Source organism: Trematosphaeria pertusa, assembly GCF_010094035.1.
Source record: "Trematosphaeria pertusa strain CBS 122368 unplaced genomic scaffold BU26scaffold_15, whole genome shotgun sequence".
In the NCBI taxonomy this organism is placed as follows: domain Eukaryota; kingdom Fungi; phylum Ascomycota; class Dothideomycetes; order Pleosporales; family Trematosphaeriaceae; genus Trematosphaeria; species Trematosphaeria pertusa.
The window spans coordinates 710,841-736,351 of record NW_022987226.1 but is presented as its reverse complement, the minus strand read 5'-3'; the positions used below and the strand labels follow the sequence as shown (position 1 = coordinate 736,351).

General features: G+C 52.9%; 12 protein-coding genes across 12 annotated transcripts; 7 read left to right on the top strand and 5 right to left on the bottom strand.

The window, feature by feature from the left end:
* Positions 1–1,427: 1,427 nt before the first annotated feature.
* BU26DRAFT_533737 (putative cytochrome P450 monooxygenase) lies at positions 1,428–3,170 on the top strand (the record flags this gene model as incomplete). Its single annotated transcript, XM_033831175.1, has 3 exons — positions 1,428–1,809; positions 1,855–2,627; positions 2,676–3,170. The coding sequence occupies 3 exons, from the start codon at positions 1,428–1,430 to the stop codon at positions 3,168–3,170; spliced, it is 1,650 nt and encodes a 549-aa protein (XP_033679278.1).
* Positions 3,171–3,784: 614 nt separating this feature from the next.
* Positions 3,785–5,826, top strand: BU26DRAFT_608719 (uncharacterized protein; the record flags this gene model as incomplete). The annotated part of the gene is made up of 3 exons (XM_033835872.1): positions 3,785–4,254; positions 4,301–4,820; positions 4,879–5,826. Exons 1-3 carry the CDS (start codon positions 3,800–3,802, stop codon positions 5,824–5,826), a joined length of 1,923 nt encoding a protein of 640 aa, XP_033679277.1. The 5' UTR covers positions 3,785–3,799.
* Positions 5,827–6,627: 801 nt separating this feature from the next.
* BU26DRAFT_569263 (uncharacterized protein) lies at positions 6,628–8,648 on the bottom strand (the record flags this gene model as incomplete). The annotated part of the gene is made up of 4 exons (XM_033833865.1): positions 6,628–7,056; positions 7,110–7,369; positions 7,409–7,548; positions 7,747–8,648. The coding sequence occupies 4 exons, from the start codon at positions 8,646–8,648 to the stop codon at positions 6,628–6,630; spliced, it is 1,731 nt and encodes a 576-aa protein (XP_033679276.1).
* A 969-nt stretch (positions 8,649–9,617) lies between these two features.
* Positions 9,618–11,712, bottom strand: BU26DRAFT_522943 (uncharacterized protein). Its single transcript, XM_033829914.1, has 2 exons — positions 10,755–11,712; positions 9,618–10,703 (listed from the first exon to the last, which is right to left on the bottom strand). The coding sequence occupies exons 1-2, from the start codon at positions 11,464–11,466 to the stop codon at positions 9,787–9,789; spliced, it is 1,629 nt and encodes a 542-aa protein (XP_033679275.1). The 5' UTR covers positions 11,467–11,712; the 3' UTR covers positions 9,618–9,786.
* A 588-nt stretch (positions 11,713–12,300) lies between these two features.
* Positions 12,301–14,015, bottom strand: BU26DRAFT_97265 (methionine synthase-like protein). The gene is made up of 3 exons (XM_033836562.1): positions 13,597–14,015; positions 12,886–13,543; positions 12,301–12,823 (listed from the first exon to the last, which is right to left on the bottom strand). The coding sequence occupies exons 1-3, from the start codon at positions 13,806–13,808 to the stop codon at positions 12,473–12,475; spliced, it is 1,221 nt and encodes a 406-aa protein (XP_033679274.1). The 5' UTR covers positions 13,809–14,015; the 3' UTR covers positions 12,301–12,472.
* Positions 14,016–14,540: 525 nt separating this feature from the next.
* BU26DRAFT_522941 (NADPH-dependent methylglyoxal reductase-like protein GRE2) lies at positions 14,541–16,248 on the top strand. Its single transcript, XM_033829913.1, has 3 exons — positions 14,541–15,092; positions 15,140–15,457; positions 15,509–16,248. The coding sequence occupies exons 1-3, from the start codon at positions 14,802–14,804 to the stop codon at positions 15,932–15,934; spliced, it is 1,035 nt and encodes a 344-aa protein (XP_033679273.1). The 5' UTR covers positions 14,541–14,801; the 3' UTR covers positions 15,935–16,248.
* Positions 16,249–16,384: 136 nt separating this feature from the next.
* On the top strand, positions 16,385–17,294 carry BU26DRAFT_96880 (putative nuclear transport factor 2). Its single transcript, XM_033836561.1, has 6 exons — positions 16,385–16,534; positions 16,588–16,605; positions 16,691–16,755; positions 16,813–16,884; positions 16,940–17,038; positions 17,091–17,294. The coding sequence occupies exons 1-6, from the start codon at positions 16,531–16,533 to the stop codon at positions 17,208–17,210; spliced, it is 378 nt and encodes a 125-aa protein (XP_033679272.1). The 5' UTR covers positions 16,385–16,530; the 3' UTR covers positions 17,211–17,294.
* A 132-nt stretch (positions 17,295–17,426) lies between these two features.
* On the top strand, positions 17,427–19,318 carry BU26DRAFT_464373 (3-ketoacyl-CoA thiolase B). The gene is made up of 2 exons (XM_033825162.1): positions 17,427–17,926; positions 17,999–19,318. The coding sequence occupies exons 1-2, from the start codon at positions 17,780–17,782 to the stop codon at positions 19,094–19,096; spliced, it is 1,245 nt and encodes a 414-aa protein (XP_033679271.1). The 5' UTR covers positions 17,427–17,779; the 3' UTR covers positions 19,097–19,318.
* A 47-nt stretch (positions 19,319–19,365) lies between these two features.
* Positions 19,366–20,165, bottom strand: BU26DRAFT_608715 (uncharacterized protein; the record flags this gene model as incomplete). Its single annotated transcript, XM_033835871.1, has 2 exons — positions 19,366–19,927; positions 19,984–20,165. The coding sequence occupies 2 exons, from the start codon at positions 20,163–20,165 to the stop codon at positions 19,366–19,368; spliced, it is 744 nt and encodes a 247-aa protein (XP_033679270.1).
* A 256-nt stretch (positions 20,166–20,421) lies between these two features.
* Positions 20,422–22,061, top strand: BU26DRAFT_435791 (succinyl-CoA ligase-like protein subunit beta; the record flags this gene model as incomplete). Its single annotated transcript, XM_033824147.1, has 6 exons — positions 20,422–20,475; positions 20,568–20,651; positions 20,707–20,779; positions 20,829–20,928; positions 20,983–21,868; positions 21,927–22,061. The coding sequence occupies 6 exons, from the start codon at positions 20,422–20,424 to the stop codon at positions 22,059–22,061; spliced, it is 1,332 nt and encodes a 443-aa protein (XP_033679269.1).
* A 1,284-nt stretch (positions 22,062–23,345) lies between these two features.
* On the top strand, positions 23,346–23,706 carry BU26DRAFT_608713 (uncharacterized protein; the record flags this gene model as incomplete). The annotated part of the gene is made up of 2 exons (XM_033835870.1): positions 23,346–23,434; positions 23,491–23,706. The coding sequence occupies 2 exons, from the start codon at positions 23,346–23,348 to the stop codon at positions 23,702–23,704; spliced, it is 303 nt and encodes a 100-aa protein (XP_033679268.1).
* A 425-nt stretch (positions 23,707–24,131) lies between these two features.
* BU26DRAFT_96823 (uncharacterized protein) lies at positions 24,132–25,419 on the bottom strand. The gene is made up of 3 exons (XM_033836560.1): positions 25,260–25,419; positions 24,672–25,203; positions 24,132–24,595 (listed from the first exon to the last, which is right to left on the bottom strand). Exons 2-3 carry the CDS (start codon positions 25,144–25,146, stop codon positions 24,174–24,176), a joined length of 897 nt encoding a protein of 298 aa, XP_033679267.1. The 5' UTR covers positions 25,147–25,203; positions 25,260–25,419; the 3' UTR covers positions 24,132–24,173.
* Between the last annotated feature and the right edge of the window lie 92 nt (positions 25,420–25,511).

The following is a 25,511-nucleotide window of genomic DNA, read 5'->3' as shown; positions in this document are numbered from 1 at the left end:
CGGGCGGTTGGAGAGCGTTGAGGTGGTTAGGAGACGTCGAGACGAGATGGTGATGTCGGGCGGAGAGGGCGAGAAAAGCGGACAGGGGCAGTGGCAGGTTTGGCCTAGCGACCGGGGGCTAGCTGGGCCTAGCGCGCCACTCGCCGCCTATTTTTGGGGGGGCCCGAAAATCATCGAGGTCACCATTTCGCGGCCCTGCGCTCTTTCACTCTCTCTGCACTGCGCTTTTCACACGACCATTACTGCAAATTGTATGCTAAGTAAGTATCGCCTTCTCTATTGCATTTGTTTCTCCGTTTTGTCTTCATTTTCGTAGGGGTGCATCGCTCGCCGTGCTCGCCATCCCGATGTTTTGTTTCTGCTGAGCGGGGAGGCGCACGCATAGCCACCCGCCAGCCCTCTGTCACGATACCTCGTCACCTCACCCACGCGCCCCTCTCTATTTTCTATCGAGTCTGTTTCAGTTATTGTCAGCTACTTCGCCGTCTCAATTTGGCGTTTCAGCAGAGAAACTCTCACGTGGTCGCCTATCCGTCCGCTGCCCAATCAGGCGGCCCTCAGCGATCCGTCGGACTTCCCTTAGAGCCTCCTTCTCCTGCCCATGCGAATGTTACCCACGGCCTGGGTAACGTTGGTTGGGTTGGGGAACCTACCGCGCGTGGCACCGCGTTTCTTTTGTGGAGCTGTGTATCCACTATACTCATCTTCGTTTCCAATCATGTCGACCAAATCTTGTGCAATGGAAGGCTCGTCAAGCTCAAGTAACGCTACGCACTAGCCGATCCAAGTCCGTGGCTTCTCCAAATAACGACCTTTGCTTGAAGACTTCATGGCAGCTGGGCGTGTTACTTTCAAGTCACTTTCATTGCAGGAAAAGCAAACACCCAATTCTTCCTTAGGGGTCTCTAGGCGCTAGACGCAGATATACCCCAGCATCCCTTCCGCGACTGTCTAATCTAGATGTTCTAGTTCTGATTTCAATTTTCAGAAAACCCCAGATTCTGGTGCGTAGAGACATGAGTGGAACATGAACTCTTCGACTTTTAGATTCGGAATAGAACAAGAAGGAGGGAACACGATCCCAAAACTCGAGAAGTTTTCGTCAGTCGGATTCATACATAAGCAGAAATTCGACTTCAAGAGGACTACGAGGCGTTGGCTTTGGGGTTTGGAGCTAGGAGGGACCAGCCTCATATTGGCTTTCATCCAAGCGATGCAGTGCAATGCATCAAACAGTCGCGTTCCTTTCGTGTGTAAACCCAACATCAACAATACGAATGGTGGCACATTTTTCAATGTGAGAATCTCGTACGAGTAGAGCGGCTTGTTGGGGGCCGTTTTGGCGGGCAGTGCCGCAACACATCCCCTCAGCAACACCTTCTCTTCCATCTCACAATCCGCGCTCTCAACCCCTCGATCCACCAACCATGATTCTCCTCCTACTAGCAAGCTGCGTTCTCCTCTACACAGCATGGAGCCTCGTCACGCTCGAGCTCAACTACAGGCGAGCAGCCTCAATGCGCATACCGCTTATCCGCGTACCTGTCGATCCCCTGAACATCCCCTGGCAAGTGATCGAGCCGCAATTCTGGCGCGTTGTCGATTTCTTGCACATCCCGTTGCCAAAGTACAGCGTGCTGCTTCGGCGAGGCTGGCACTTCCGCGTCAAAGCGGATATCCATAAAGAGCTAGGCACTGTCTGGGCGTTTGTCACGCCGCGCGATATTCACCTCAATGTCTGCGATGCTGAATCCCTGAGAGAGATTTTCGCGAGGAGGGGCGACTTTGTCAGGCCGAAGGAGTTTTACCGTAGGTAAACCGGATATGGGGAGTGTTGGGGCTAACTGTGTGAAGAACTTCTCGCTGCTTTTGGACCGTGCTTGAGTACTGCAGAGCCAGATGATTGGGGCCGCCATAGGAAGATCCTCGCGGCGCCGTTCCAGAACGAGAGTATCATGGGCTATGTGTGGAAAGAGTCTTTGAGCCAGACGCGGCAGATGCTCCATACCTGGGCCCAACCCAACGCCATCATCAGAGTGGCAAAGGATACCCGGACGTTGTCGTTGAATGTGCTTGCAGCTATCGGTTTCCGGCGCTCGTTCAAGTTCGAAAGCTCGACCGAGGAAGTTCAGACAGGAGGGGGCTTCTCGTATAGAGATGCCCTCCAGCTCGTCCTCGACAACGCCATCCTGGTCATGGTGGTTGGCCGCAAACACCTCCTGTATTCATGGCTTCCCGCTTGGGTCCAGAGGATTGGAAAAGCTGCGGAGGATTTCCAGAAGCATATGGAGAGGATGCTCGATGAGGAGATGGCGGTGATGAATCGCGGCGACAAGGGAACGGGCACGATCATGACGAGCTTTGTCCGCGCGCTGGATCAGCATCAGAAGGATCCAAGCAAGGGCATGTCGGTGGAGGAGATCTTTGGGAATACCTTTATCATCAACTTTGCTGGCCATGATACAACTGCGAACACATTGGCGTTTGCGGTGCTTCTCCTGGCGGCAGACCCGGAGATTCAGGAATGGGTCGCAGAGGAGGTGCGGGGAGTTACGGTGGGTGTAGCAGGAGAAGACTGGGACTATGCTACGCTTTACCCGCAGCTTGTTAGATGTCGGGCGGTGCTGGTGGGTAGACCTGCCCCTTAACGAGACACAAGACTGACCGCATCCTAGCACGAAACACTCCGCCTCTTCCCGCCCATTATGTCGATCCCCAAGTGGACGAACGACCAGCCGCAAGAGCTTAAAACTTCTAGCCGCACCCTCACGATCCCACCAAAAACCGGCGTCTTCCTCAGCACTCTTGCAACCCACACCTACCCTGAATACTGGGCCGATCCGCTCGCCTGGAAGCCGTCGCGATGGATAGCATCTGACCCCTCAGAACAGGAGACCGTCATCACCCCGCCACGGATCACGTACTTCCCCTGGTCAGATGGGCCGCAAAATTGTCCGGGCCAGAAGTTCTCACAGGTGGAGTTTGTGGCTGTGTTGGCGATGCTGTTGAGAGAGCATCGGATTCGTCCGGGGAGGAAGGAGGGAGAGAGTGAGGGGGAGATGCAGAGACGTGTGACGGGGGTGGTTAATGATTGCGATGCGTTGATGATTTTGAGGATGAGGGATGCGGATCAGGTGAACGTGAGGTGTGAGAAGGTGCAGGGTGCATGATCTGATGCGTTACAAAGGTATCGACTTAATGTCGTTAATGGTGTCGAAACAGACGGGAGAGCAAAAGACGGCAAGGCAATAGCTAGATTCGGTTAATCAATACTGCGGTCACAGTTCCGCCATGCCGTGCTAGCACTCAACATTTGTTCAACACCACAACACCATTATTCTACCATCCATCCGTCTAGTACACACCTCTCATTGCATGCTAGGCACCCTGAAGATTGCAAGTTGACAGTATCATCCACATCTGGGGGCCACGTTCCGCCAATTTCCCCAGGAGCCCTGCAAAGATTAGACAGAATGGAAGGCTGAAACACTGTGAGAAACCGAAAGCGATCCAGCTCACAACTATGCGCAGGCCAGACATATCATACAAGGCGGATTCCATCTAAGCTGAACAAGAGATGTGGCGCATGAGCGACATTGGCGGCCACTGCCTCGAACCAATCGTCGACCACTTTCCTCAGCCTCGTTGGGTATGGGCGCATAAGGCAGAACTGTGGGGTGCTCTTTCCGCAATCACCTCAGCCTTGTGCACCTCGATCGCCACATGAAATATATATCGCCTCGTGCCTTTGGATTCTCATTTTCCTTCCTCATACAACGCTCGCCCCGACCACTCCAATATGGACGGGCTTTCTGGAGTCGCCAGCGGCATGGCCGTCATCTCGTTAGCTATACAGCTCATCCAGACCGTGGACAAGATCAGGACTCTTGCTCGACACGTAGCAGGAGCCTCCCAAGAGCTGGAGCGGCTACTCAGCCTTCTCGATCGACTGCGCGCGCTTCTCGACGACGTTCGCCAGATCACAGAATCACAAAGTTCGCGGTCCAGATTTCTCGTTCCGCCGCCTACTTCAACGATTTTCCACAGCCTCAAAGCCTGTGAAACCTGTCTTCAGCCTTTACGAGAAATAGTTGAGAAGCATGAGCAGCAAAACGGCCGGTCAAAGCGGGCGAAGCTTTACGGCGATATCAAGTTTGCGCTGAAAGCGAAAGACATAGCTGGCTATGAGAATCGCATCCAGCACGAAGTAGTCAGCCTCATTGCAGCTTTAGCAATCAATAGCACGAACATCCAGTAAGTATTTTGATTCGCTATAAAAGTGCTGTCTAATGTTTCTCAGGTTGCATAGTATCCCCCTTCTCGTCAGCGATCAGCAAGCGACTACGATAACGGCTTCTCAGCCCTCGTGCGGGTCGGCCCTCGAGTACGGAATGTACGATCCAAAACTAAAATCGGACATGGTTCTGCACACAAAAGCGTCACGACCGACCATTGTACTACGAACAACGCTATCGCAATCCAGCCTAGAATGGCTTGGGATCCGCTATAAGAAGATTGTGAGCAGATTGCCTAGCGCAGAACGAGGACAGGTCAAAGAGGATCGTTTTGGAGACATCGTCTCTGAGGAAGACATGTACACGTGGACGATAAGACTCCTTGGATACGAGATTTGCTGGGCGCGGCGACGACCATATGGAAGCGTTCTACCATCGCTCAGTGTGTATCCCGTCGTAGACTGGTTTGATCTGTCTATGATGGCTCTGTTCGGATGCGGGAGTATCAGCGATCTTCAACAAGCTTTCCATACAGGTGCCTTGCATCCTTTCATGCGGAGTCGAGACGGTGAAACATTACTGCACGTAAGACCCCCTGTGTTCTAGAGCCTGTGGAGCTAGTGTCTGGCTTACATAGTTATAGATTGCTGCCCGGTATCATCGGGTGGATTTTTGCCGTTTATTAACGGGAATGGGTGTTAAAACGGAGCTCGACCGCTGGGGTGGCAGCCCTCTCAGACGGGCCTTAGAAGGCCCTTGTAGTGAGGGTGTCAACGCTACCGTTGCTACCATGGACACCGTCCGGTTTCTATCTGGGGATGCCATGCGCTTCGACAACCTCCTCTGCGGGAGTGGTACCTGGAAATACTGGCTCCTACACGTGGATGAGAACCCGTGCTTAATTCGGTGGCTTTGGACACAAAGCCGAGAGCTCTTCTGCGGCTTGGATGAGCGCATAGTAAAGGCAACGTGTATCTACCGGGTGTTGTGTAATTTAATTACCCGGCCGCGGGATGATTTCGATACAGACTGGGCTTTGGACTTCTTGAAGATATCTATGACTCTCGAAACCTTGCGTGGCCCTGAAGTTGGAGCGCAACTAGTACTGACGTCCGCTGTATATGCGGACCCATTGGATTCAGCGAGAAGCTACGACGCTGGAAGCGCTTTGCTCGATCTCCTCCGCAGGTTGGATATCGATATTGAAACATTTTTCGACCTTGCGCTCGGCGCGAGTTCTTCCTATCCCCGTCCTCGACACTTCTCCGAACGCAAGCTCGTCTTCGAGTATAGAGAGCAGGGGGGCTGGATCCTCGGTTGGGAATGGGACTTCGATCAGGAAGCCTCTGGCTTTCTAGTAGCTTCCGAGTTCCTCGCGCTTGGAGCTGAAAGTTTTTGGGCCTCGGAGTGGCCATTCAAATGGGACGACTATTGGGAAGAACGTCAGCGTCTCTCTGAAGAGGATAAGAAGAGGATCCGTCCCAACCGAGAAGCTCGATTCAAACGCCGCTTAGACGCCAAAGCCCGCAAGGAACTGAAACGCCAGCGAAAGCACCAACAAAGGACGATACCAGGCAGCTGGATTGACTGATGGTCCAGAGGATACCGCAGCCAGACTTGGTACCGCAATACCGGCTCAACAGCAACACCGACCCCCAAATCCACATACAAAAGCTTCCACGAGATTCCAAGACGTCGCCACATCTTTATATGGCTACCTCTTCTTTTCGCAATGCGATCGAAAATCATGCAAAGCGCAGTCGGAAGTTTTGCCAAGACCTGCGAATCAGCTTGGACGCCTGAGGAGCCAGTGCCGTCGAGCATGGCCTGTTCAGGGTATAACGGGGTGCCTGAACGCGAGAAATGACGTAGCGTGCTAAATCCGTCGAATGTCCAACTGCGAATGCACATGGAGAGGTTGGGATGTGGTCTTGATAAAATTCGAGGGGGCTCGCGAGCCTGCCGGTCTCACGGAAAAGCCACTTGCTGCGAACTATCACAAAATCTACCACACCACACGAACTTCCTTTTCCTATTCACTACACTTTTCGAGAAAAGGATTGCTTTCTGAACCGGACCGGACTTACGCCTCCCAAAACCTCCTAACTCCACATTAAATTTCGCGAGAATGCATTTCCGACACCATAGCAAATCCCCAGCGTCCAAGCCCGAAGACGCTCCGCCACCAATTCCGGACCAGATTATCGTAACCGAAGACGGGAAAGTTCGAGAAATCGAGAGGATAGGAAAGAGCACGAAGGAAGACGAGGAGAGGAATGGGCCGAGGTACCGCAGTGCGCATGGCACGAAGCCGTCGGTATTGGAAAGGATGGCTGGTTTGGCTTGAGGGAAGAGGCGATCAGGAAGGGGAAATAGGGCGTTACGGTTTGGATTAGTGTGCAGGTTGCGATGCGAGACCGGCGCGTCTTCTCATATTTGTCCAGAAGGAGGGGAAGGAGAAGAGGGCGAATATATCAACCACTGAGCCTCGAACGGCTGGCAGCGTGATCTTAACCGCCTCTTTGAAGGTCTGGAAGATCTCATATACGTGTTCCGCAACGTCCGTAACGTGTGTTTTTACCTTTTTCGCAGCTTCCGTCGAGAGTTCGTACACCTCCTTCGCAGCCTTCGTCAAAAGCTTATATATCCTTTTTGCGGTCTTCCATAATAATTTCACCGTCTTCATTGACAAGATGTATATCGTATCCCAATGGAATTTCTTCCTCCACAGGTCCCAGAGTACAGGCAACGATATCGGCAAGAGCCAGAAGATAGTCCAAAAGACGTTGAAGTTTGTATAGTCCATGTCGCGAAAAGAAGGCTGCCGCAAAAGACGGTATCATTCTTCGGGAAAGGCATAGTAATCGGCTTCACGATCTCGGCGAAGATTCTCGCCCGCTGGAACACGATCATGTTGAACAAATCCCTATGTGCAAACACGTAGGCGGTGTCAAACCACGCCCTGACTTCCTTCTGCCACTGCGCGGCGTTGTCGATGAAACCCACTCGGCGCGTTCTGTGGCCCGATTTGGCGAGGATGAAGTTAATGTTGAGGCTGAGATACCGAGCAACCGAGGCGCTAATGAAGAGCGTATGATAGAGAGTGAACAAGTCCGAAGGAATGACGCCGTTGTCTTTCCACCAGGGTTAGCTATTCTGCGGCGTAAGAATACAACGTCCGTTCTTTTCTTCGACATACAAATCATCAATGGCGTTTCCCATCCAGGATGAGCACTTGTTCCCCGGATAGTAGAGGCGGAACTGCTCTACGCAGCCTGGGGCAGTGACCTCGCGGTCTGGGACGAATTCGTCTCTCCGTTCCGAATACGGTCTGTGAGCTCCGAAAATGGGATCGTCGATGGCGCCCGGAGAATTTTAGGGTAACAGTGTTATCTGACCGGCATAAAAGAGTGCGACGAAGGCGGTACCGTCCGCTCGATATAAGTGCGGGGAGATATACCGGAGACCAGAACGCATTTCAGATAGAGATACAGATATAAAATAAACGTACATGCTCCTCGCATGCCTCTTGTCGTTGTACACGCCGTCCCACCCTGAGAAGTTTGAAGAGAATTTGTTTGGTCCGTTAGATGCACATAATTGAGCCGTGTAATCCATAATAATGTTGATGTTGGCGATGCGGTCGTCCTGGAAGAAAAGCCGGCCTGAGCAGGATTCGCCTTCCCCATCTTTGGGAGGCCTGATGAAGGGATCGGTGTTGAGAGGTAGGCAAGAGAGTGCACGGTGGAAAGATAGTTCTGATGCAGAATTGTACCCTATATCTTGTGGAAGAAGGTGGCGTTCCACGCGTACACCAAGCTGGCCATCGATACATACTTCTCCAGTGAACGGGCAGTCGGCGTTACTAACTGCTGCATCGGGAAAGGTTCTTTCGAAGATGTCGTTGCTACATCCTCCAAAAGATCGACATTCATGGTACAGCCTTTCCGCTTGACGAGCCACCTCCCCCCTATAGATGGCATTAGCCGATATCCCGAGAAGGCTGATGCCGCATCCTGGCGTCCATTTCGAGACTACCAATGGATATTTGTTTCCGAATTGGGATAGCAACCAAGGAATTAGAGGAGCTAGGATACCCGTGACCAGGCAGACGAAGATAGCGTTCAGACAGAACCTCGTTCGTAGTTCGCGGGAGAATTCGTCGTGGAGCTTCTTGACTCGAGGCTTGTCGAGGCGTATTCCGAGGAAGGCTTCGATAGCCTCTTTAGGAGAAAAGCCTTCGTCTCGTAGGTTGACGAACTCCGCGGATCGTTCTAATACGGGAAGAGGATTGTCCGCTTCGTCCGATGCAACTTGGTCTCCCAGCTCTATAGCGTCATTAACAGTGTTGTTCCACATACGATCTTCTTGCTGCGAAGTGGTGCAAAATTCGGACGAGTGGATTGCCGGCATCGCCCGTCGTCGAAGGAAAGCCCACAAGCGGTCACCGGCATAGATGATGTAAAGGCCTAGAACCAGTTGGAATACGACGGCCAATCATCGCTCAACGTGAGCCACCATCGGCTCGGAAAGGGTCGAAGTCGGTTGATCCAAAATCCTTGGAAAACGGCATTCTTCCTTTCCATGATTGGAATTGGGAATAGTGTTGGTTGTGGGGCTCGACGAGGAAAACGAGGAAGAAGCCCGCTACAGAATGCGTCTAACCTTATGATGAGATCGTATTGACATCTAGGTCTTAATTGTATGGCCTGGTAGCGGACAAGATAACTCATGAGAGTTGGAGAAGAAGCGAAGTCGGTGCTCTAAGCCACGATTGCAGCCTGCTGTGGCGTGAGCACGTCCTGACGCGCCTATTCGTGATCGTTGTCGTCCATCTAGCCTTTCCCGTGGGGTTGTCGAATACTGCCCATCATCAGCATCATCCGATCGCTAGTTCAGTTGCTTTAGCATCGCCACTGTCAGCTATCAGTGCTCTGCGCATCCTTAGAGACCGGTCAAGGGGCAATTTCGCTTGAAGGTGCTGAAAAGATGTAAGTCAAGCACCTGATTGTGGCGTACGTCGCGTGTGCAGTACAAACGTGGAAACCATCGTGCACTAGCCACCACCTCCGGGTGGATGCGGGATCTTGAGTCTGGAGGCCACGATAGCAGCGTAAAATTTTGCGCAACGCGATTGGTATTGACCAGAAGACTGACAGTCTGGTTGTGGCGAGGAAAGACGCGACGGAGATTACCTAGGTAGACGGAATGTACGGGCCAGCGCCAACCCTATTTGGTCTTGCCACGTGAATCATTTTCGCGTTGACTCCGCTTCTCGTCCACGCCTCCACTTGCGCAGACACCTAAAGGGCTCGGGATCACCAAAGCGAATGGGCATTCACTGCGCGCAAGAGCTTCATGAGTACTCACTCTAGACAGGGGAGAGAATTTAAGCATGGAGATGATAAGGTGCGCAATATTGACTAGTCAGTCAGGTATAAGAAGAGAAGAACGAGGCCGTTCCGCATGCAAAATCCCAAATAAAAACAATTGCACCAGGACACCTGCGGAAAGGACCGAAAGAGGCTCCCTCTACAGTATACCCACGTTCTCACCAGTTGGATCCACCTTCCGCGATGGATTGAGGATACCAACCACTCATATCGAGACCCGCTCGAAAATGGTCCACCACATGGTCCATCCGCAAGGCCGTCGATTCCAAAGAAACCTGACAAAAGCCACACCACAACGAAGCGGGGTTAGAAACCGCAGCGTCAATGTCCTTAGCCCAACAGTGCGGCACTTGAAAAGCCTTCTTAGTTGCCTCGTCAGCCATCGCTAGATGAACTTGCTGGACGTGCTGTTTGAGGAGGTCCTTCCGAGCAAAAGTCTTTTGAGTGGCATCCTTGTCCAAGCAATTAAGGATGCTGTGTCGGTCGAAATGGGTGGGGTCGTCGACCTCTTCCCCGCAGAAGGCGCAGTCTACCCCGTCTAGCAAGACACCATTGAGCATGCAGGTCCACTCCGTGAGGCGAAAGTCGTGTACGCCAGATTCATGTCGTTTCCACCCATACATATCCTTGAAGGATTTGGTGCATACGGTGCAGTGGAATCTTTCAGAGCATTTGCGAAGATTGTCACTGGAGTCATCGGATGTAGAAGGCCCACCTGCACTGGTCGGATATCTTGAGCGATAGCATCTCTTTCCCTTCCTCTTGATAGCCCTAGCCGGAGCGGCCGTGGAAGCGAGAGGCCAATCCTGATACGGGACTTCGAGTTGGTTATTGTCGATTGGAGCAGCGCCCGTGAGATTGACGATACTCCCAACCTGCCAGTCCAGGTCGGATGTCTGAGGGAGGGTGCTTCGATAGTCCACCGCGCGCAAGCCTGCGGTTCCGTCGGGCGTTGAGCTGGAATAAAATGGGCTAAAAGACGACTCCTCTGAGTCGTGAACCGAAGGCCGAGATACTCTGCGCGCCGTAGCGATATCGTCAGAGTGGTAAGAAGTCGCTCCGATGTTGGGAGGTTCTGTTTAGGGGTTAATAGTAGTTGACAGACTTCTACTCAGACGATACATACCTGAGGTATTCTTCAGCAGGCGGGCTCGAAGATTACTGAGGCAGACTCGCACTTGCCGAGGAGAGTGGCCAGTTACTGAAGCAAGTTTTAGAACCTCATCCTCGCTCGCATACGGAGATGAGGCATGGCTAGATAGCCATTTCTTGATAGGAGCAATGCTCGTCTGAGGGCCGCGGTGTCCGCTGGAGTCAGATTTCTGGCTTTTGCAACCCGCGGATGGCTGCCAGGAGTGATGAAGGCCTAGATTGGGGTATTCGCTTTCGTTCCTGGGGGTTTCGGGGGTGGTCGCGTCGGTTCGGGGGTTGTTGACGCATCGCAACGTGAGCGACGTCCCCTTCGCGGCATCTCCTGTGCAGACGACTCCGTTCAACTCCAGATCGTGAGGGCAGACAACAGTGTCATCATCGGACCAAAGGTAGTGATCGCTCTTAAATGCGCTGAAATTGTCACAGAGCTGTGCATATTGGAGTGATGCAGACACAGATGCGGGACTCGCGCACGATTTAGAGAAGGGAGTCCAGGGATTCTCGCAGAAAGCGTCAATAGGCTCGGAGAAGATAGCATCAGTTAGGAGACTGGAGGAGCCATCGTTTTGCTTGCTATCGGATACGGGTAGGCTAGATGACACCGTTAATTTGATGGCGAGGTGGAGACTGCAGTGGAGGTAATTCGGAAAGAACCTTGGAAGTAATAGATATAGTAAAGAGTGCATCGCAAAGGGTAGTGGAATGAGAAAGGAGCATATAGCGCAGGGTTGGGACAGTGAGCTTTAGGGCTTGCGCGGTGACTGTCCTCGGAAGGAGGACACCCTTCTTATTATTCTGAATGGCTCGGCGTCCTTCTAAAAGAAAGTACTCATGCCCAGGGCTATCGGGGATTATAACGGCACCGGCTGACTAAAATGCGACTAAATCTATCGAGAAAGAGCGATTTCTCACCTGGAGAATGGTGGTGTTGCACAAGGCTGCTGTGGAGGCTCTGCGCTGGCGGTCGCCCATGGCTCGTCCTCCAAACGTGGGGCCGGCGGAAACGGATGCTCGGCAAGCGTTCCGTGCTCCGACTGGAAACAAGAATCAAAAGACATGGTCAAACAAGATGCGAAAAGCTATTGAAAGAAAAGCAGAAGACGTGGAGGAGCTCGCAGGGCCTATAATTGACAGTTTTCGCCTTGAAAATGAGTTTTAAGGCGTGTTGCGAGTTCTGCTGCGGCAACGGGCACGTGATAGCTCTTGGCGTCCAGAATTAGGTGGTGATAGCTTTTCCCATCCAGAATTTCGTGGTCGGTGGTTCATATTCCGGCTTTCTATTTCTCGCTATCAAACATTAACTCGCTGGGAACATGATGGATCCAGTCCGCCAATGATTACAACATAGCAATAAGGCAGAACGCAATCTTCAGAAACGGGCTCGAAAGTCAATATCTTCAATTTTCTTCCACTCCCAACGCGTCTCGACTTCGTACCCGGTATTCTCATTCGATGAGCAACCGTCTTTCTAACATGTCCATATATACGCCAAAAATGCTCGGGTACCCCTATGAAGTGTTGAAGGTTTCCTAACCGAACCATCCGAAGCCATGCTAACTTTTGTTCAGCCTGTACTCTCATGAGAACGCCGTGTTGAAATCAGCATTCAGATGCAACTCCTGCCTCATGCACATGCACATCTCACTTCTAGCCACCAACACCTACAACACCGCCCAGATACACAACTGCTTCTTACGGCTGGCCCGGCCAAACAGCATCCGCAATGCTCCTCACAAGCATCAACTTCTTCCTCATATCCTCATACCCCAGCGCATTCCCCTCAGCATGGCTCGCAAAGCCGCACTGCGGGCTCACACAAACGCGCTGCAGCGCCTCTTCGTGGGTCTCATCATTGCCTTTAGCAATGAAGTCAGCAGCTTGGTTGACACGGGCAATCATTTCGTCCTTGTTCTCGAGGGCGGGGAACTTGGAGGTAATTACACCGAGCACGACGTTCTTGTTCTTGGGAAGATGTGCTAGGGGCTCGAAACCGCCGGCGCGCGGAGTGTCGTATTCAAGGTAGTACGTGTCGACATTCAGGTCCTATGGAACGTTAGCATACCTAGTGGCATAGGAGCTGCGGCAGTGACAAGAAGAGGATGTACCTGGAAGAGCTTCTTCGCGATGTTGTCGTACGCGCCTTCGGAAAAGTGCCTACTTCCGACGTAGTTACCGCGGCACAGGTGGATACCGAGATGCATATCCGACGGCCTCTCAAAGCACTTATTGTAGAACTTGACGTAGGCGTCGAACATCTCGTCAGCCGTCTTGTCGTTGTCCTTGTCAGCAGCCCACCCGTCCAACATAGCTTGAGAGCAGAAGTACGCCAAGTTCGGGTCGTCGATCTGGATATTCCGGATGCCTTGGCCATGCAGATACTTTAATTCCTCTTGGTATGCCTTTGCCACATCCTCGAAGTACTCCTCATCGTTGGCATACACGTCCTTTGGGTAACTCCTTCCAGCCTTGTATCGGAAGTGGTACCATGACGGCGAGATCATGGTGATTTTGATGTTCTTCCATTCATTCTCCGGTAGCAGCTTCTTCATTATGTCGACTTCGCGCTGGTAGCTAGAGTGTCCGGGATGGCTGATCTTGCCGACACAGACAGTAACAGCATTAGGAATTTCCTTGGACTCCATGAAGGACTTGACGTCGGGAGCATACGGTCGGAACATGCCAGCGTCGTAGCCTTTCAGCACGCCCAGTTGCAGTTCCTTCATGCCATTGAGTTCTTCGAAGAAAGTTCCCCAGAACATGTGCCTGTTGGTGCGAGGTTAGCTTCTAGTTTCATGATTATAGAGAACGGCGCGCACCTCGCATATTCCCCACTGGAGATGATATGAAACCCGGCATCCTTCTGCAGCTTCACCACATCCGTAATGGTCTTGTCCTCCAGGGGTTCGAGCTCAGATGTGGGACATTTGCCCGCAGCGACATCGTATCGCTTCTGGACCAATTCTTGTGGGCGGAGCAAAGACCCGCAGTGCTCAGCTCTGAAAGGAGGGTTTCGTTTCGCAGTCGACATCGTTAAAAAAGCAACAGTTCAAACACAGAATGGAAAAAGCAAGGCTGAGGCGTGAGATTTGAGAAGTTGAAGAGGAAAAGTCTGCCCCTCATCTGAGGCTGCATGCCCCGCCTTTGTAGTGAGCATTACCCTTTCCAAAGGACTGTGCCTTCCATCCACGTGCCGGTGTCGGGGCGTAAGCGAATGGATAAATCGAAGCGGCGCGGTTTCTAATGCAGGTTCGTGTTAGGCTAATGCCATTGTTGGTGGCAACCTGGTATACGAGTTTTCGTACTCCGAAAGAACGTTACTAGGGTGAAGGGATACGGGAATGCGCTCAATTGCTGAGCTCATAGGAGCGAATGAGAAGAACGATAGGCGAAAAAGTCTAGACACGTGTGTGATTCCTTTGTACCTAGGTAGGCTGTGGTCCACATGTTAACCCGCAGAAAGATGAACGTACTAGGTGTGTTGTTGAAGTGCGCCCGGGAGTTAGCTTTAAAGACACCCTCGTCACCAGTCCAGTACGCAGAAGCATCCTCGTATTTACGACATTGCGCCCGACGAAAAAAAGTTACCAATCGATGCGGAACGACTGCGGAAATGCAAATGGCGCACTATGTACCGTCCCGTGACGTCAGCAAAGTCAGCGCAAGATTTTGGGAGGAGACCTACAGTCAGCCCGAAGCGGCAGTCACACACGACCACATCTGACGTCCATCCCGATGAGAAGCTGCTCAAGACAGTCGGACCTTGATACACCGGAGTTTACTGCCGGATAGGGGACACGAGATAACGGCAATTCATAAGCATGGAGGCTTTAAAGCAAAAGCCGAAGGTCGGACGGTAGTGCCCCGCAGTGGGGTGTCGAATACTTATTGCGACATCCATCCTCGACTCAAATGCCACTTCCGATAGATTATTTCCGACCGCTCGCACAACCTTAAGACGCTCGACTTGCGGAATCCCCTCTTCTGCTTTTCAATTGTTGAATTTCGACCTACCAACCCTACGATGACTCGCGTTCTGCTCACTGGCGGCAGCGGTTTTATCGCCGCCCATACTCTTGATGTGCTGTTGAAGAGGGGCCATTCGGTGGTCACGACAGTCCGAACGCAGGAGAAAGCCGACAAAATAAAGGAAGAAAACAAGAGCGCTGTCGACAAGGGCCAATTGGACTTTGCCATTGTACCGGACATTGCTCAAGAAGGCGCATTCGACAAAGCTGTCGTCTCAGATCCACCATTTGAAGCAGTGTTGCATACAGCTAGCCCCTTCCACTTCAATGTCACAGATGTGCAGAAAGTTAGCAGTCTTCAGAGCTGTTCATAAGCTACCGCTCACGACGACAGGATTTGCTCGACCCCGCGGTCATCGGTACCACCGGCATCTTGAAATCGATCAAGAAGAGCGCGCCATCGGTCAAACGGGTCGTCATCACCTCCTCCTTTGCCGCAATCGTCGAACCCAGCAAAGGAAACTGGCCTGGTCATGTGTATTCGGAAGAGGATTGGAACCCGATAACGCTGGAGGAAGCGGAGGAGAACCCCATGGCGGGCTACCGAGCAAGCAAGACATTCGCTGAAAAGGCGGCCTGGGAGTTCCTGGACAAAGAAAAGCCGAACTTCACCATCGCGACAATTTGTCCGCCGCTGGTGTTCGGCCCTATCGTGAGTTATTTTCCAATACCTAGCATTGCATTTTGCTGATTGGGATGACAGATCCACGCTCTTGACAGTCTCGAGAACCTCAACACATCCAACCAACGCATTCTCTGGGCTGCGCAAGGCAAGTGGAAGGACGAGATTGCGCCCACCGGCGTGTATCTCTGGGTCGACGTTCGGGACGTTGCGGAGGCCCATGTGCTTGCTCTCGAGAAGCCTGACGCAGCCAACAAGCGCTTCTTCACTGTCGGCGGCTATTTTACCAACCGAGATATCGCCGAGATCATCAAGAGGCACTTCCCTCAATATAAGGACCTCCCAAGTGCGTCAACACCAGGTGGCGACTATCCCGAGGGCGGCAAAGAGAAGGGTGTGTATGGGTACGACAACAAGCGGACTATCGAGGTTCTAGGTCTGAAGTATAGGTCTTTCGAGGACTGCATCATAGACTGCATCGTGTCTTTCCAGTCCAAAGGCTTGTAAGGCGCGGGAATGGAGCTGCTCGGAAGTAGCATAAGGCAATAGAGTGTATATTCTAGTATAGACGTAAAATGCCAGGATGAGATGATGCGTATTCCGATCGCAGATTGCAGCGCGCGCGATGTCTCGAAGACGGTGCGCCGAGGAGAATGGACGACAGGAAGGCTGTCACCTACGAATGACAGTCAGCAAAATTATGTGGACAGACGTTGAAGCGAAGGCGTTGCAGTGACGGGCTCATATTGTTGAGCTTGAACTTTGAACTTCATCGACATCGTCTCAGAAGTTATCGTTTATGTAGGTAAAATCATAGCGGAATTGAGGGTGGAGTGGCCGGGTACTTACTCAGTAACACTGTAGCAATGCGGATAGAAGCATTCCATGAGGTGTTGAGAGTGAAAGATGAGAGGAGAGGCGAGGGAACGATCGGTGCAGAAATTGAGGCGCGCCGGAGAAATGTAAGGCCGAGGCTCGCTGCCCCACCACTCCAGACCCCTTCTGCCTCCGAACTGCCCCAATATAAGGCTCCCACCTTTGCACGCACAACTTGAACGTCGCTACCACACCTTTCTCGCGTAGCAACCGCCCTCATTCGCGAAATGGGTACGTCTTCTTACCCCGCCTCCACAATACTAGATACACTGACGGTAGAGCAGACTTCCAGCAGATTGCCGGTACGTACCTACCCGCCTTTTCGCCTTCGTGCGCCCAGCCGACCGTCTTAGTCAAGCACGGAACAAGCCGCTGATATTGCTTTAGAAACCTTCATCAAAGATTACTACGGGGCGTTCGATGGGAACCGAGCCCTCCTCAAAGATGTCTACGTATGTTTCTCGATACATATCTGGCCGCGTTGAGCGACTAACCTGGCATATGTGTAGCGCGACCACTCCATGCTCACATTCGAGCGGCAGCCCGTGGGGGGAGTGGCGGCCATTATGGAGAAGCTCGTGGTAGGACCAGCCCTCGAACTCGAGCGTTCCTCTCCGCGGGGCTGATTGTATCCAGAACCTTCCTTTCCAGCAAGTGATACACCGAGTCGATACCCTCGACGCTCAGCCTTCCGCCGAAGATGGGATCATGATCATGGTCACCGGCGCGCTCCAGGTGCGATGGAATAAACAATGCAACATGGTCATAGAAGTTGACAGAAATCTAGGTGGAAGGTCAAGAGAAGCCAATGAGCTTCAGCCAAACCTTCCAGATCAAATACGAGCCCGGGTCCAAGAAGTGGTACGTCTTGAACGACGTTTTCGTACTCGTATACCCCGCCGCATAGGGAACGCCTCCGGAAAGTTCCAGAGCTACTCTTTCGAACGGTGAGGGTATGGTGGACGCGACAACATGGTAACGAGATGACGAAGCGTGGCAGCCGTCATGGAGTATGGAATTGCTGGAGCTTGGGATGAACGGACGTGAGTTCTCTGAATCCATGCTGAAAACCACATGAAATACCATGTGAGTCTTTTCAGTACGATAGATTTGTCGAACGTCGAATATATCCACTGTTACCTTTCTATTCCGGCCTTTTACACATGTTGGCTTCCCCTGTTTCGGTTCCTACTTCGGTTTTCCGAAAGTCGCCCGGTATCCGGCCTCGGCGAATTTGGCGGCGTTCTCGCCCCCGCAGTGGACCATCTCTTCCGTGCGTCACTGCCGAAGCACCATCCTCGCTCCGCCATTACTCGGCCACGGGATTGTGAGCGGCAGCGTTCTGTTTCCACTCTTTTTCTTTCCTTCTCTTGCCTCCAAGGTTTCGATTTTTTTTTCGTCCAGCTCCGTTCTCACTTGTTATTTCCTCCCTGGGACCGCAATTGGCGTCGCAATCTTGCATTTTCTAGCGCCGACATGTCCGGGTTCATACAGAAGGGTGTCAAGAACATCCTGCAGAAAAACCCGCAAGACGTCGTCTTTCTGTCCGCAATACGGACACCGATAACTCGGGCGAGAAAAGGTGGACTGCGAGACGCGTACGACCATGAAATGCTCGCTGCAGTACGGCAACCCACGTCCCGAAGCTTCATTCATTACTCTAAGAACGTCCGGCGCTAACACCGGTTGCTATAGGTTCTCAAAGCCACTATCGAAAAGTTCCCGAATCTAGATCCAGCCAAAATCGACGACATATGCATTGGCACCGTCTTGTCCGAACTCGGCGGCTCCAAAGCGGGCCGAATGGCTGCAAACCACGTCGGTATCCCTACTACGACTTCCTTCAGCACCGCAAACCGAGCGTGCGCATCTGGATTGACTGCCATAACCCATATTGCGAACGAGATTGCGGTGGGACAGATTAACGTGGGCATTGCAGGCGGCATGGAGAGCATGTCAAGGAACTATGGGAGCAGAGCTATACCCACAGAGCTGTGGAGCGAGCTCAAGAACTCTCCCGTCAAGGAGGCAAGAGATTGCATAATGGGCATGGGAATCACATCCGAAAACGTAGCGGAACGATACGGTGTCTCGCGTGCCGACCAGGATGCTTTTGCCGCGGAATCGCAACAGCGGGCTGCGAGGGCGCAGGCTAGCGGTTTCTTCGACGTGGAGATTGTTCCTATCAAGACGAGGTGGCTAGACCCCGAAGTTCCAGAGAACGAGAAGGAGATCACGGTTACGAAAGACGATGGTATTAGACCAAATACAACCGTCGAGAAGCTCGCAACCATGAAGCCGGCGTTCAAGGAAAATGGCACTGGCACCGCCGGAAACAGCAGCCAGGTCTCGGACGGTGCTGCCGCAGCCCTCATGATGCGCCGCTCCACTGCTGCCGAACTAGGTCTTACCTCGCACATCATTGGTAAATGGGCCGGAACACAGGTCGTCGGATGCTCACCGGACGAAATGGGCGTTGGTCCCGCTCTTGCGATCCCAAAGCTGCTAGACTACACCGGCGTTAGCAAGGACGAGATCGGTGTATGGGAGATCAATGAAGCATTCGCTAGTCAGGCGCTGTATTGTATTAGGAAGCTAGGACTTGAGGATAGGATGGATAAGGTGAATCCGAATGGAGGAGCTATTGCGCTGGGTCATCCCTTGGGAGCGACGAGCGGGAGAATGTTGTCAACGATGTTACATGAGATGGAAAGGCAGACGCATGAGTTGGGTGTTTTGAGCAAGTGTATTGGGACGGGGATGGGGATGGCATGTTTGATTGTTCGAGAGTAAATTTTCGAGAGTCGGAAAGGAGCAGCGTGGGGTAAAATATGGAAAGTAGAAAAAGTGGTGCCGAAGAACGTGGAATTCGGCGATGTGGAAGCTCGACACAGCAAGCCGAGGATAGAATCTTTACACCTAGGACATCCTAGTTAAAGGATGTTTTGCTAGAGGAAGAAAACACTAGTGCTTCAACAAATGTTCCTAGGGCGCCCGAATGTCGGAATATAATCGGAATACCAGAATGCTTGCCCATCTCTCGTGATATGTATACCTCGAGCTCACGCGTCGTCTTTCTGCTTGTTTCGCTTCTTCTTTTTCTTCTTTTTTGATCGTTCGGCGAGTATTTCGTCCAGATAGCTGCCGGTCTTCGGTTTTGAGGAGCGTTGCCTCGGTGCCTTCTCTTCCGTCGTGCTGTCGTCTTCTCTAACTCCCAGGTCCAGCTTCGTAGCGGCTTCACCACCAGCGCCGTGCTCATGGCTTTTGACATTGTTTGCAGGTTGTAAGGGCAGATCTGCATCTGGTACCTTCGCTAGATCATCACTCTCCTCCCCCACATCGACGGCCGCTGGCTTCGGCTTCTCCACCTTCCGCTTCTTCGACTTGAACGCAGAGGCTCGGCCCTCCTCTTCATCTTCGCTCTCCTCTTTCTTCGGCGCGGGCGCTGGTCTGCGTGACTTCTCCTGCTTGACCTTGGACTTAGAGGCTTCCTTCTTAGCAAGATGTGCTTTGGCGGCTTTCTTGCCTATCAACTGCTCGAGGAGCTTGTCGTTTGATGTCGGCGCCCGTCTTGTAAAGCTTCCATCTGCGACGTCTTTGGGTAGGATGGATCCTAGGCCGAGTCTGTGGTTTGGTGAGTTATGATCTGCGACTTGAAATGGTCGTCCAGGATAACACACTTCTCATCGTCCACGGCACCCTCGTTCAGGTCCTCGTCAACGGCCTGGCCGTTCACGCTCAGATTCTTCAACTCCTCTTCAGACGTCGGTTGCATCCACGAGGCCAGAAGCCTCTGACGTTTCGCTAGTGCGACATTGACTTTGTTGAACAGCACATCTCCATCGCTGTTCCGCTTCGACATATTTGCGCGACAAATTCGAGGAGTTAATCAAGCATTGGGCAGAGTGCGGATATTACCCTCGATAACGCATCATAGCCGTGGACCGCTTCCCGGCCGCGACATTTTTCACAGGCGCGGAAAATCCTCGGCGGCGTCCTTGGCACCTCCGCGACCCCGACCTCAAGGAACTACGGCCTCAAGCTTCGCGCTCATCAACCCCATCCTCCACGAGACTCTCCCATTTCTCTTCTTCGTGTGTGTTCGGTAGCTGGACACCATGTACAAGCTCGCCCGCTGCCGGCCCCTGACAAGCGCTCTCCGCGCTGCTGCTGTAGGGTCCCTTTCCGATGGTCCTTCGCAAGCTTCAGAAGCCTCTGACGCGGGCTTGCATCGCAATTGGATTTGTCTGCTAACGCGGAACAGGAGAAGCCATTGAAGAGATCGGTGATACAGCAGAGTAGAGCGCTGTCGATACACGAATATAGATCTGCCAATCTGCTAGAAAGGGTTCGGACCTAGGACATTTCCGTTCGGAGGAGATACGATGCTGACGAGGGAGTAGTATGGCGTTGGCGTTCCCAAGGGTGGCGTAGCTACGACCGCAGCAGAGGCAGAGAAGGTTGCTAAGGAGATTGGTACGCGCAAGAAGGGACAGGTTGTGCGAATTCGGGCTAACGGGCGCAGGTGGTGACGACGTGGTGATAAAGGCACAGGTGCTTGCTGGTGGCCGAGGAAAGGGTACTTTCGACAATGGCTTCAAGGGCGGTGTCAGAGTGGTCTACTCGTATGCGCTCTGATGCTCAAGAGACACAATCGGTGCAGGACTAATAGCATGCAGTCCCCGCGAAGCCGCCATCCTCGCAGACCAGATGATCGGCCACAAGCTCATCACCAAGCAGACCGGAGCCGCCGGCCGGCTCTGCAACGCCGTCTACATCGTCGAGCGCAAGTTCGCGCGCCGAGAATTCTACCTCGCCGTGCTCATGGACCGCGCAACACAAGGGCCCGTCATCGTCGCTTCATCGCAGGGCGGCATGGACATTGAGGCCGTCGCCAAGGAGCACCCCGAAGCTATCATCACCACTCCAATCAACATCCACGAGGGCGTCACCGACGAGATTGCACGGAACATTGCGAACGAGCTTGGCTTCTCGGAGCAGTGCATCGAGGATGCGAAGAACACCATTCAGAACCTATACAAGGTTTTCATGGAGCGGGATGCAACGCAGATTGAGATCAACCCTCTATCTGAGACGACGGACCACCAGGTCCTCGCCATGGACGCTAAGCTCAACTTCGACGACAACGCCGAGTTCCGCCAGAAGGAGGTCTTCAGCTGGCGAGACTTCACCCAGGAGGATCCCGAGGAAGTCAAGGCTGGTGAGGCAGGCCTCAACTTCATCAAGCTGGACGGCGACATCGGCTGCCTTGTCAACGGCGCCGGTCTCGCCATGGCCACCATGGACATTATCAAGCTGAACGGTGGCAACCCGGCCAACTTCCTCGACGTTGGAGGTGGTGCTACCCCTGAGGCTATCAAGCAGGCTTTCGAGCTCATCACTTCGGATCCTAAGGTTACTGCTATTTTGGTCAACATCTTCGGTGGTATTGTCAGGTGCGATGCTATTGCCAAGGGATTGATTTCGGTCGTCGAGTCGATGAACCTGAGAACACCGATTATTGCACGATTGCAGGGCACGAACATGGAGCAGGCGCATAAGCTGGTAAGTACCTGTGATGCTACTGCGCCTTTGGGAAGTTGGAGTTAACAGCCGCATGTAGATCAACGAATCCGGCCTCAAGATCTTCTCCATCGACGACCTACAAGGCGCAGCCGAGAAATCCGTCCAGTTCTCCAAGGTCGTCAAGATGGCGCGCGACATCGACGTAGGCGTCGAGTTCACCCTCGGTATCTAAGCACCCAGCATTTCATTGGACGCATGCCGCTGACCCGTTTTTCTTCGGGTTGATCGAAGCTCGATGAGGCCTCGAACGCCTTGTGGCTGGTATAGAATTTGCACACGGCCGTTGCTGAGTGACCGGGCGGGTTGAGTGCGTATGTATCATGTATTATTGAGTTAGAGTACCCTGTGTTTATCCGTCTTGCTCGAATGCGGTTTGAGTGTATTTAGATGCATGAAGAGCGAGATTTTCTGATTACATGTGTGTTTTGTGCTTGCGTATGGGGGTGATCGTGCGCATGTTACTATATAAGTGGTGTATGTATGGGCTCTTTGCCAAACAGACCATTTTGTGCATTGCTCACATGAGATAGGATTTCTTCTGACTCTTTCCGTCTCTCTATGATCGAGAGTCCTTGACGCCGGCTTGGCCAGCTCATCGCGGAACAATCCCTCCGAAACACTTCCGCAGGCTCCATAGTCACCGCTTTCAGATCCGCCTCGTTGGCCCACCACCCGTAGACTAGACTCGTTAAGGAGAGTCGCTATGCCGCGTCCTGCGGCGCCACTACGCATCTGGGTAGAACACCCGCGAAGCCAGTCAACGGGGAGTGATCTTCCCGTCTACAGGAAATGAGTCTTTCCGAGCGGCTCGCAAGGCTAGATCGAGGGGGACTGACTAACTTCGCCCGAGGGGTGTGGCCGCAGAGTCACACTGCCCTCCCTATGTTTCTACAAACTGGCCTCGCTCTCGCTACTCATATGTGCTCCTGATGCGCTTTCGCAATCCCACGGCTTCTTTCGCTCTTTTCTTGATGGCTTCTCATCTGCTATGGGGATCCATAGACCATGGATCTCAATGCTACATACACTCTGCACACTCGGATTCGAGCCATGGCTCGGTCGGTATCATTAACCTAGCTCCCCATGAATGACACTACGTCCCTCCCAGTCACGACGCCCGCTGTGTCTTCCGGTATCTACACAATATGAGTCCAACAAGACGACGACGCAACCCCTTGAGTATGACCCACCCACTATGGTCACTCTTTGCTCGCCTCCTCCAACGGAGTCATATCGTAATATGTATAAATTCCTCTGTCCGCAAGCTCCTGCTTTCTCTCTACTTCCTCTGCAAATCCTCGACAGCGACGACTTATCTACTTACTGCAATCTACGCATAGCAAGTCTCTGATCGACTTCCTGCAACGCCTACGAATCAACCTCCGGCAGCTACAGACCCGATTCCAAGCACGCAAAACTCCAACTACACTCCACACCCCACCGCTCTCAAGCAAGCATGTCCTCCAGCAACGAGGCCCCCCAACCGCAACCGCAATCCCGCCCCGCCTCCCCCGACATCCCAAAAAAGACCCTCGCCGAATGGCGGTAGGCCCTCCTCCCAATCCCCCTTCAACCCACCAGCACACTAACGCCCCCCGCAGCAACATAACCGCCCGCTGGAAGAAAGACTGCCCGGGCGACGCCCTCGAGTGGTGGCCCTGCATGTCCTGCCTCCGAAAAAACCACGTTGCCGGCGGCAAGCAGAGCTTCTACTGCAGGGGGAAGGACTATAGCAATGATAAGGATAAGGACCCGGAGTGTTGTGGGAGGCATAAGTTGCAGGTTACGCCGTATCATGCTCTGTATAAGGGGTGAGGAAGGGGTGGGGGTGCGGGCGGGTGGGAGATGCTGGAGGGGTGGCCGGGCGGGGGGTTTGGTGGGAGTGTGGTGGATGGGGTGGGGATCTGGATATGGATCTGGATATGGATCTGGATACTGGTTTTGTTTTCTGGGAGAGGGTGTGTTTGGGTGTTGGTCGGTTTTATTGTTGGTGTTTCTGATAGGTCCTTTCCCCTTCATGTCCTTCCTTATTCTTTGACTTTACTTGTTGCTTCTTCGATATCTATCTGAGTACTTTGTCTTTGGCTAGATGTGTATTTTCTTCCACTGGTGGACTTGTCGGCATTGGCTTAGGATACTACTAGGTACGCTGCAGTATGCCTTTGTCAGTGACACCAATTCCTACGGATATCGCTGAAGGTGGCACTCATGGGTAGTGGGAGCGATAGAAACGCACTATGTACGTTGTTGAAAGACAATCTTGATATTACAAATATCTAAGCACTCATGCAATAATAGTTGACAAGCGGTTACCTGGCGAGGCGCTGCGATAACTCGGCGATATTGGTGGGCCGTGAGTCCGCCGCGAATATGAAATTGGGTCGCCGTGATTGTCCATCATCGAAGCGCGATCGCGAGCCTTCTTCTCCTTGTGCCGCTTCTTCAATAACAAGCTAGCAATTATAGTGATCGCCACACAAAACAAGGGTACAACCGTTCCTACGATAATTTGAATCTTATCCGTTTGCGATAAACCAGAGTCGTCATCCTTCGCCGGAGACGAAGGAGAAGGCGATGGAGCCGACTCGGATCCAGAGGGAACAGGAGAACGGGAGGCTGAAGTAAGGAAAGAAGAAGCCGGGGAGTTGGTGAATGGAGCGTCGACGGCGGAGGACGGATCGGGGTTTGCGAGAGAGGTGATGCCGCCTAGCCACTCACCATCAGCTCCAGTCGACGAAGAGGACGGCGAGGCTGGCTACAGCAACGGCGAGGAACCACTCACTCGAACTCGGTGCTGCGTCTGAGGAGAACACTGTGACCGTCGCCGTAGGCGGGCTCGTGAACAGCGTGACCGTTTGCGGCTGGTTGTTCCAGGTCGCGTCCGGTGTTTGCGTAACCACGACCGTCGCGGGCGCAGTGAACGTGCAGTAGCCGTCGTATAGCGACACCGCTATTGTGTAGTCCACTCCGTCGTTGCAAGTCGTATAGGCAGTCTGGACGCAGCTCTCGATGTAGGAAGAGGCGTAGGGTCGAACGTTGGCGCGGCAGATACACGAGTCTGAGTCTGCGCATCCAAGCGCCGCGGGGAGTTTCTGGCCATAGCCGTAGCCTAGGCAGCTTCGGACGCAGTCGCGTTGTTCAATGACTTCGCTGATGCTTTGGATGGTAACGCTGCCGGCTGCAACGTGGAGGGCTTGAAGGAGGAGAAGCAGGAAGGGCGCAAAAACTGCTCGGAAGAGTGCCTGGGTCGTGGCCATGGTTTCTTCTCCGGTACCTTAGGTAGTGTCCTGGTATCTAAAACCCTTGTGTTCCGACTACGCTCACGATTAGTATATCGCACTTATACCTGTAGAAAAGGGATGCAACATACCTTTTTTTTGCGCGACCAAAAGGCGGACACTGCAGCCGGCTCCAGCCTGACTGGGCAAACATTGTGTTTATATAGTTTCTCCAAGGCTCATGCGCGCGTTCAGGGTCTCCCAGCCACGTCGATAGAAAGAGTTCTGCGAAGCGAAGGCGTTCTCAGCTGGACCATTCACGAAAACACACTGCGTAAAGCCTCGCGCTCAGCCACCGTATTTGAGCCTTGCGTGCTCTTTTTTGCTTTTATTGCTAGGCAACG

Bases quoted from the DNA above. Each gene is read 5' to 3' on its own strand.
- BU26DRAFT_464373 (XM_033825162.1), top strand. From the start codon at position 17,780: ATGTCCGGGTTCATACAGAAGGGTGTCAAGAACATCCTGCAGAAAAAC. The intron at 17,927-17,998 runs GTACGGCAACCC...CGGTTGCTATAG, and splicing joins ACCATGAAATGCTCGCTGCA to GTTCTCAAAGCCACTATCGA.
- BU26DRAFT_522943 (XM_033829914.1), bottom strand. From the start codon at position 11,466: ATGCACTCTTTACTATATCTATTACTTCCAAGGTTCTTTCCGAATTAC. The intron at 10,704-10,754 runs GTATGTATCGTC...ACCCCTAAACAG, and splicing joins CCTGCTGAAGAATACCTCAG to AACCTCCCAACATCGGAGCG.
- BU26DRAFT_96823 (XM_033836560.1), bottom strand. From the start codon at position 25,146: ATGGCCACGACCCAGGCACTCTTCCGAGCAGTTTTTGCGCCCTTCCTG. The intron at 24,596-24,671 runs GTGAGTGGTTCC...GTGAGTGGCTAG, and splicing joins AGACGCAGCACCGAGTTCGA to GCGGCATCACCTCTCTCGCA.
- BU26DRAFT_97265 (XM_033836562.1), bottom strand. From the start codon at position 13,808: ATGTCGACTGCGAAACGAAACCCTCCTTTCAGAGCTGAGCACTGCGGG. The intron at 13,544-13,596 runs GTGCGCGCCGTT...TCGCACCAACAG, and splicing joins TCCAGTGGGGAATATGCGAG to GCACATGTTCTGGGGAACTT. The intron at 12,824-12,885 runs GTACATCCTCTT...AACGTTCCATAG, and splicing joins TCGCGAAGAAGCTCTTCCAG to GACCTGAATGTCGACACGTA.
- BU26DRAFT_96880 (XM_033836561.1), top strand. The intron at 16,756-16,812 runs GTATGTTTCTCG...GCATATGTGTAG, and splicing joins CCCTCCTCAAAGATGTCTAC to CGCGACCACTCCATGCTCAC. The intron at 17,039-17,090 runs GTGCGATGGAAT...ACAGAAATCTAG, and splicing joins TGGTCACCGGCGCGCTCCAG to GTGGAAGGTCAAGAGAAGCC.
- BU26DRAFT_522941 (XM_033829913.1), top strand. From the start codon at position 14,802: ATGACTCGCGTTCTGCTCACTGGCGGCAGCGGTTTTATCGCCGCCCAT. The intron at 15,093-15,139 runs GTTAGCAGTCTT...TCACGACGACAG, and splicing joins ATGTCACAGATGTGCAGAAA to GATTTGCTCGACCCCGCGGT. The intron at 15,458-15,508 runs GTGAGTTATTTT...TTGGGATGACAG, and splicing joins CGCTGGTGTTCGGCCCTATC to ATCCACGCTCTTGACAGTCT.